The sequence below is a fragment of the Pseudochaenichthys georgianus genome, unplaced genomic scaffold (genome assembly GCF_902827115.2).
Source record: "Pseudochaenichthys georgianus unplaced genomic scaffold, fPseGeo1.2 scaffold_993_arrow_ctg1, whole genome shotgun sequence".
Classification (NCBI taxonomy): domain Eukaryota; kingdom Metazoa; phylum Chordata; class Actinopteri; order Perciformes; family Channichthyidae; genus Pseudochaenichthys; species Pseudochaenichthys georgianus.
The window spans coordinates 43,612-52,657 of record NW_027263513.1 but is presented as its reverse complement, the minus strand read 5'-3'; the positions used below and the strand labels follow the sequence as shown (position 1 = coordinate 52,657).

At 43.5% G+C, this 9,046-nt stretch overlaps 1 protein-coding gene across 1 annotated transcript; it reads left to right on the top strand.

Moving 5' to 3' along the window:
- The first annotated feature begins 2,125 nt into the window (after positions 1-2,125).
- LOC117444910 (golgin subfamily A member 6-like protein 2) lies at positions 2,126-5,592 on the top strand. The gene is made up of 2 exons (XM_071202812.1): positions 2,126-2,251; positions 4,552-5,592. Exon 2 carries the CDS (start codon positions 4,915-4,917, stop codon positions 5,590-5,592), a length of 678 nt encoding a protein of 225 aa, XP_071058913.1. The 5' UTR covers positions 2,126-2,251; positions 4,552-4,914.
- Positions 5,593-9,046: the final 3,454 nt, after the last annotated feature.

Genomic DNA, 9,046 nt, shown 5'->3' with positions numbered 1-9,046 from the left:
AAAGCCAGACTGAACATCTTCAAATAAATCATTGTTTTTTAAGTAATCACACAACTGTTTTGTGACCGCTTTCTCAATAATGTTTGAGAGGAACGGAAGATTAGAAGACTGAGACTGCTCTTGTAAAGGTCTTCAATGACTACCACTTAAACACAGACAGTGGCAGAACTTCAGTGTTAGTATTATTAGATCTCAGAGCTGCGTTTGACACAACATATTATTAGACCGACTGGAAAACTGGGTGGGACATTCGGAAACAGTTCTAAATTGGTTTGAATCCTACTTAAAGGACAGAAACAACGTTGTTTCTATAGGTAAATACACATCTGAGTTAACATATATGACATACGGGGTACCTCAAGGCTCCATCTTGGGGCCTCTTCTCTTTAACGTCTACATGCTACCACTGGCTCAGATAATGAAGAACAACAAAATAAGTTACCATAGCTATGCAGATGACACACAAATGTACGTAACAATTTCACCAGGAGACTATGCTCCAATTCAAACACTGAGTAAGTGCATTGAACAAACCAATGACTGGATGTCAGAACTTTCTCCAATTAAACAAAGATAAAACTGAGGCAATGGTTTTTGGAGCCAAGGCAGAACGTATAAAAGTTAGCGCTGAGCTTCAGTCTGCAATGTTCAAACCAACAGATAGAGCCAGACATCTAGGTGTAGTCATGGACTCTGACCTGAGTTTCAACAGTCACATTAAAACAGTTACTAAATCAGCCTGCTATCACCTAAAGAACATATCTAGGATTAAAGACTAATGTCACAGCAGGATCTGGAGACACGTGTCCATGCCTTTATCTTCAGTAGACTGGACTACTGCAATGGTGTCTTCACAGGTCTCACTAAACATCTATTAGGAAGCTGCAGCTGATACAGAACGCCGCTGCTCGAGTCCTCACTGACACTAAGAAAGTGGATCACATCACTCCTGCTCTGAAGTCTTTACACTGGCTTCCTGTGTGTCAAAGAATAGATTTCTAAATACTGCTGCTGGTTTATAAAGCACTGAATGGTTTAGGCCCAACATACATTACTGACCTCCTGCTAAACTATGAAGCATCCAGATCTCTCAGGTCTCAGGGACTGGTCAGCTTCCTGTCCCCAGAGTCAGAACTGAACATGGAGAAGCAGCATTCAGTTATTATGCTCCAAACATCTGGAACCAACTCCCAGAAACCTGCAGTCCGCTGCAACTCTGATACTTTCAAATCCAGCAAGAAGACTTTTCTTTTGCCGCTGCTTCTAATTGAACTATTCATATCTTAGAGACTGCACTGTAACTTTTATCCATGTATTTTTTCTTTTAATGTTTATTTTATTATCTTTTCTTTTAAATTCCTGATTTTAAATGCCATTTTCTTAACGTCTTTCGTTTTTTGTAAAGCACTTGAATTGCCCTCGTGTTGAAAGGTGCTATATAAATAAACTTGCCTTGCCTAGAAATAGGTCTACAGTTGGCTAAAACCTCTGGATCGAGGTTGTGCTTTTTAAGAAGAGGTTTCATCACTGCTACTTTGAATGATTGTGGAACATAGCCTGATAATAAAGACATATTCATAATATTTAATAAAGAAGTGCTAATTAATGGATAAACTTCCTTTAACAGCTTAGTTGGAATCGGGTCTTAAGATGCATAGACTGATATTTGCACTATCCTCCTTCAACTGCACAATTTTATCGTCGTACCATCAATCTAAATCTATTTTTTATACGCCTATCCTATGCTATTTTAACTGCAATTCTTTTATGAAAGGTGCTATACAAACAAAGCTTATTTTATTATTATTATATTATGGACAGTGACATGCTTTTGTTGATAGGTAGACAAACACTTCACAAGCTCAAAAGACCATTTTTGTGACAGATTGTTGCCCAAAAATTCTGTATATGATGAAATATAACCCAGTGTCTGTTGACTGGTATTACAGCTGTCATTATAGCTCTCAGTCTACCCCCTCTTTCGTATTGAACATGACCCTCAGTGTGTGTCTGCATTATCACGCAGGCGCAGTGCTGGTGATATTGTGATATTGATCGGTGTCGTGTTTCTACCTTTTAGCCCTGAAGTCCAGGGAGTCCGTGGAGCCTCTCTGGGAATAGCTCTCTGCCGTCTGCTGCTCGGAGCTCAGCAGAGGCCTGCAGCCGTCCTCCATGATGCCTCAGACGTTCAGCTACAGCCTCCCAACGCTCATCACCGGACTGGGAGGAAGCATGTTGTAAAATATAATCGGTAACTGGCACACAGCAGCCGTAACACATGCAATATTTATGTCGAACAGTCGGTAAGTGCACGAGCATGAAGTCACAGTAAAGCAATTATGTTCTACTTGCTGTGTGAAGCCGTTGTATATTTGTGGTGTAGTACTTTTGTTATTGTTTATTTTGTTGGAGCAATGAGTGGTCTGAAACCCACCTCGGCTCCGCGTGTGCTTTGATGAGCTGGTCAAATGATAAAAGTACAGAGCCCATTCCGTGTCCTGTTAGTGTTCACTTCCTGTCTGCCTTCTCCTGGAGATTTACCTGACGTCCAGCGCTCCGTCTTTTAACCTCGTTTCCTTTCTCTTTCTGGATCCTCCTTAGCCACCTTCATTAGAGTCCTTGACAGCGGTCTGTACTGCTGTGTTAACAACGCGTCACATGTTAAGAAGTTACAATCAGAATCGAGTATTCAACCAAGCCGTGTAATACAAGTAGTTAGTCGCCTTAAGGGCCTACACAGCTGTTATGCTACACCACATCGCCCTTCACTGGATGCATGATGAGCTGCACTAAACCACATGTTAGCATTTAAAATACCTAGCCATTCTTTTGCGGTTATTTTGGTGAAAGTAACTAAAAAGTAACTAAAGTAGTAACTCATTACATTTCAGAGACAGTAATATTGTAATGTAACGTATTACTTTCAAAAGACAGTAATAAGTCATATGTAATATATTACATTTTGGAAGTAACTTGCCCAACACTGTATATCTCTGCCTCACATGATCCCAGGTCCACAAGTGTAGTCGCTTTCATTAATAATAATTAAAACCGCGGTCACAGACGTGCGCGCAGTGATGAGCGGGCCCTCGCGTCCGTGCGCCTGTCGGGGGGGCGGCCGGTCGTCTCGGCGTCAAGCAGAGGCGCGCGAGTCCTCGGAAATACAGGTGTATATCAGTATGTAGTGTCTCTACTTTAAAGAGTCCTCTCCTGCTGATGTTCAGGTGTATATCAGTATGTAGTGTCTCTACTTTAAAGAGTCCTCTCCTGCTGATGTTCAGGTGTATATCAGTGTGTAGTGTCTCTACTTTAAAGAGTAGTGTCCTACTTAAAGAGTACTCTCCTGCTGATGTTCAAGGTGTATATCAGTAATTGTCGTGTCTCCTACTTTAAAGAGTTCCTCTCCTGCTGATGTTCAGGTGTATATACAGTTATGTCGGTCTCTACTTTAAAGAGTCCTCTCCTGCTGATGTTAAGGTGTATATCGTATGTAGTGTCTCTACTTTTAAGAGTCCTCTCCTGCTGATGCTCAGGTGTATATCAGTCATTGTAGTGTCTCTACTTTAAAGCAGTCTCTCCTGCTGATGTTCAGGTGTATATCAGTATGTAGGTCTCTACTTTAAAGAGTCCTCTCCTGCTGATGTTCAGGTGTATATCAGTATGTAGTGTCTCTACTTTAAAGAGTCCCTCTCCCTGCTGATGTTCAGGTGTATATCAGTATGTAGTGTCTCTACTTTAAGAGTCCTCTCTGCTGATGTTCAGGTGTATATCAGTATGTAGCGTCTCTACTTAAAGAGTCCTCTCCTGCTGATGTCAGGTGTATATCGTATGTAGTGTCTCTACTTTAAGAGTCCTCTCCTGCTGATGTTCAGGTGTATATCAGTATGTAGCGTCTCTACTTTAAAGAGTCCTCTCTGCTGATGTTCAGGTGTATATCAGTGTGAGTGTCTCTACTTTAAAGAGTCCTCTCCTGCTGGTGTTCAGGTGTATATCAGTATGTAGTGTCTCTACTTTAAAGAGTACTCTCCTGCTGATGTTCAGGTGTATATCAGTATGTAGTGTCTCTACTTTAAAGAGTCCTCTCCTGCTGATGTTCAGGTGTATATCAGTGTGTAGTGTCTCTACTTTAAAGAGTTCCTCTTCCTGCTGGTGTTCAGGTGTATTATCAGTATGTAGTGTCCTCTACTTTAAAGAGTCCTCTTCCTGCTGATGTTCAGGTGTATATCAGTATGTAGTGTCTCTACTTTAAAGAGTCCTCTCTGCTGATGTTCAGGTGTATATCAGTATGTATGTGTCTCTACTTTAAAGAGTCCTCTCCTGCTGATGTTCAGGTGTATATCAGTATGTAGTGTCTCTACTTTAAAGAGTCCTCTCCTGCTGATGTTCAGGTGTATATCAGTATGTAGTGTCTCTACTTTAAACTGAGGGTGCAATGCATGCCTAAGCACCCCCGTAGAACCGGGCCTGGCTCAGTATTTAACTTCCTGTGTGTTTGGGATCAATAAAGTATTTATTCATTGATGTTTACATTTCTTAATATGATTTGAACAGAACTGCGTTGCCAGGCAACAGCACGGTCAGCTGCTGTCAATCACTCCTTATCTGGAATGGAACCTTCAGACGGATGACGTCATCGCTGGCCTTGGTCTCTGAGATGGAACCGGATGACCTCATCGTGACCTTCAGACGGATGACCTCATCGTGACCTCACAGCTGGCTGTGGTCTCTGAGTCTGCGAGAGCCTGCCGGTACCTCTGAGAGACAGGTCGTCACAGCTCGAGCAGCAGAAACACAGAAACAGGGTTTGTGGTCAGCGAACATTAGGATACTTGCACGTATAGTTTGGTCAGGTCATCTTCACGGGTGAACAACACTTAGTCAATTCGTTAGCGAAACAGCAGCTCGTTCATAGAGATGGAGGACAACAGGGAGCAGCTGGCGGTCAGTTATTCAGAGGGTCCTTCAGAGCGTCCTCTGAGGAAAGATCCGCCTCCAGTGAAACCAAAAGGCTGCAAAGTGCATGAGTTTATGATCCGGCTTCTGAAGAAACAGGTTCAGGACGGGAAGCTGGAGCTGGAGCTGGAGAGGAGTTTAAGAAGAAAGAAGGAGGAGAAGATGCAGGAGCAGGCCTTTCAGACGGAGGAGGAGGACCTGAAGGAGGAGAAGATGCAGGAGCAGGCCTCTCAGACGGAGGAGGAGGACCTGAAGGAGGAGAAGATGCAGGAGCAGGCCTCTCAGACGGAGGAGGAGGACCTGAAGGAGGAGAAGATGCAGGAGCAGGCCTCTCAGACGGAGGAGGAGGACCCTGAAGGAGGAGAAGATGCAGGAGCAGGCCTCTCAGACGGAGGAGGAGGACCTGAAGGAGGAGAAGATGCAGGAGCAGGCCTCTCAGACGGAGGAGGAGGACCTGAAGGAGGAGAAGATGCAGGAGCAGGCCTCTCAGACGGAGGAGGAGGACCTGAAGGAGGAGAAGATGCAGGAGCAGGCCTCTCAGACGGAGGAGGAGGACCTGAAGGAGGAGAAGATGCAGGAGCAGGCCTCTCAGACGGAAAAGGAAGTCCTGAAGGAGGAGAAGAGAGTCTTAACCAATGAGGAGATGAACAGGAAACATTTAACGCTCCTCAAGTGGTGCCTTAAGACCAACAGAGAGATGGAAGCTTTGCTCGAGGAGAACCCGGATCTCACAGAACCTGAAGAACCTTGTGAGGAAGTAAAGGAGGGAGAGATGGAAGCTTTGCTCGAGGAGAACCCGGATCTCACAGAACCTGAAGAACCTTGTGAGGAAGTAAAGGAGGGAGAGATGGACGCTTTGCTCGAGGAGAACCAGGATCTCACAGAACCTGAAGAACCTTGTGAGGAAGTAAAGGAGGGAGAGATGGACGCTTTGCTCGAGGAGAACCAGGATCTCACAGAACCTGAAGAACCTTGTGAGGAAGTAAAGGAGGGAGAGATGGACGCTTTGCTCGAGGAGAAGCAGGATCTCACAGAACCTGAAGAACCTTGTGAGGAAGTAAAGGAGGGAGAGATGGACGCTTTGCTCGAGGAGAACCAGGATCTCACAGAACCTGAAGAACCTTGTGAGGAAGTAAAGGAGGGAGAGATGGACGCTTTGCTCGAGGAGAACCAGGATCTCACAGAACCTGAAGAACCTTGTGAGGAAGTAACGGTTGATATGGAGATTGAGCGGGACGCCTTGAAGGAGGAATTGGAGAACCTGAACCTGACATATGGAAATCTCCTCAAGACGCAGATGAAGCACGAAGCAGAGATGGACATCTTGAGAAAGGAGAACCAGGATCTGAGAGAACTGGAGGGACCGTTTTCTGACTACAAGGGTGTGGAGATCGTCAGTTTGTTGAGGATCAACAGAAAGCTCCATGATGAGAGAGAGAAGAATGATCTGGAGATCGCCCGCCTGCAAGAGGAGAACCGGACGCTGAAGCTAACGATTTTTGGGAGGTGGAGGGGGAGGATGAGTTTGAACATAGCTCTGTTCTGGTCTCAACAACGAAAATCAGTTCTCCGCGGTTGAATAGGTTCAAAGCCTTCTTCAACCGCCGCCCGAACATCCCCGTGCACACAGTCTACTTCCCTAAAGGGGGACCGGTGAGGAAGGAGGAGGCTGTGGAGGTGGCTGTGGAAGAAGAGGAGGTGGCTGTGGAGGAAGAGGAGGTGGCTGTGGAGGAAGAGGAGGCGGCTGTGGAGGTGGGAGGATGAGTTGGAAACATAGCTCTGTTCTGATCTCAACAACGATGAGCAGTCCTCCGCGGTTGAATCGGTTCAAAGCCTTCTTCAACCGCCGCCCGAAGTGAAGAAGACTCAGCAGCTCTGACATCAGCTGATCACTGAGGACCAATAGAGTTAGACATCAGAACAAGTCAGAGCGAGAAACTTATACTCAGTCTGGATATTTATTAGATCAGTTATTAGATCAGTTATTAGATCAGTTATTCGATCAGTTATTAGATCAGTTATTAGAACAGTTATTAGATCAGTTATTAGATCAGTTATTATATCAGTTATTAGATCAGTTATTAGATCAGTTATTATATCAGTTATTAGATCAGTTATTATATCAGTTATTATATCAGTTATTATATCAGTTATTAGATCAGTTATTATATCAGTTATTATATCAGTTATTAGATCAGTTATTATATCAGTTATTAGATCAGTTATTAGATCAGTTATTATATCAGTTATTAGATCAGTTATTATATCAGTTATTAGATCAGTTATTAGATCAGTTATTAGATCAGTTATTATATCAGTTATTAGATCAGTTATTAGAACAGTTATTAGATCAGTTATTAGATCAGTTATTAGATCAGTTATTATATCAGTTATTAGATCAGTTATTAGATCAGTTATTATATCAGTTATTAGATCAGTTATTATATCAGTTATTATATCAGTTATTAGAGAAGATAGAAGTCCACTTTAGTGAAATGTCACGTCACGTATTCGGGTTGCCCTGTGTCTCAGGGTTCCCCCGCATTGCGACAGGGTTTGGGATCATTAAGCGTTCCAGATTCTGTCCTCTTGAAAAAAGGACCCCTTCTTTCTGCTCTGGGTTTCTGATAATCTGCCACCATGTCAAAAAGTCAAAGTCAGCTTTATTGTCAAAATGTCTGCATGTGTTCTACATACAGACACCTCCAGATACGGTTTCCGCCGCGGTCCCACAGTGTGACACATAGAAGATACAAAAAGGGCCTAGATAAACGGGGTATAAACTGAGTAATAGTATTAATAAGTGCTGGTTAATAATATATATTTTTAAAACACAATCCACAGAGCATGAATTGACATTAATCGAGACACATATTACATTCAAAGATTTAAGATTCAAAGGTGTTATCATCATACGCTCAGCAGCTGCAGTGTAGAAATGGCATGAAATTCTCCTGACCTGGGATCCTCCATCGATGCAACATGTTTAATAAAATATAACAATAAAATAAATGACTGAACTTCCAATCAATCAATCAATCAATCAATCAATCAATCATCAATCAATCAATATCAATCAATGTTTATTTATATAGCTCAATATCACAATGTTACACTTGTCTCAGTAGTCTTCACAGTGTGTACAGAATATCAGTATGACAATACGACACCCTCTGTCCTTAGACCCTCTGTCCTTAGACCCTCTATCCTTAGACCCTCTGTCCTTAGACCCTCTGTCCTTAGACCCTCTGTCCTTAGACCCTCGCATCGTACAAGGAAAAACTTCCGGATAAAACCCACAGTTTAAAGGGAAAATGGGAGAAACCTCAGGGAGAGCAACAGAGGAGGGATCCCTCTCCCAGGACGGACAGACGGGCAATAGATGCCGTGTGTAAATTGAAAAGATAATACATTTGCAACATAGGTAGTCCAGATGTTTGGAAATGCATGTGTGTATAATAGGAAGATGAATCCACGAGGATATCCATCAGGACCGATGATCCAGGACCACAGCCACAACTCCCGATCCAGGGCTCGCGATCCAGGACACAGGACCGCAGGATCATCCATGACTCCGGATCCCGGCGTATAGAGACACCAAAAAGAAAGACATGTGGGGAAGCTGGGTTAATGGGAACATGAGAGGACACAGGTACAGACAGAGAGAAGGAAGAAGTAAGATGTCCCCCGACAAACTAAGCCTATATCAGCAAAACTAGGGGCTGACTCTAATCAGCCCTAACTATAAGCTTTATCACAAAGGAAGGTCTTCAGCGCACTCTTAAAAACGGATAGGGCGTCTGCCGCCCGAACACAAACTGGAAGCTGATTCCACAAATGTGGAGCTTGATAAGAAAAGGCTCTGGCTCCCATTGTACTTTTAGAGACTCTAGGAACAACCAACAACCCTGCATTCTTGGAACGCAATGCCCTAGTAGGACAGTAGGGTATAATGAGTTCTTTAAGGTAAGATGGCGCCTGCCCATTAAGGGCTTTGTAGGCGAGAAGAAGAATTTTAAATTCTATCCTGTGTTCTATAGGGAGCCAGTGTAAGGCAGCCAGAACAGGAGTAATGTGGTCCCTTTTCCTAACT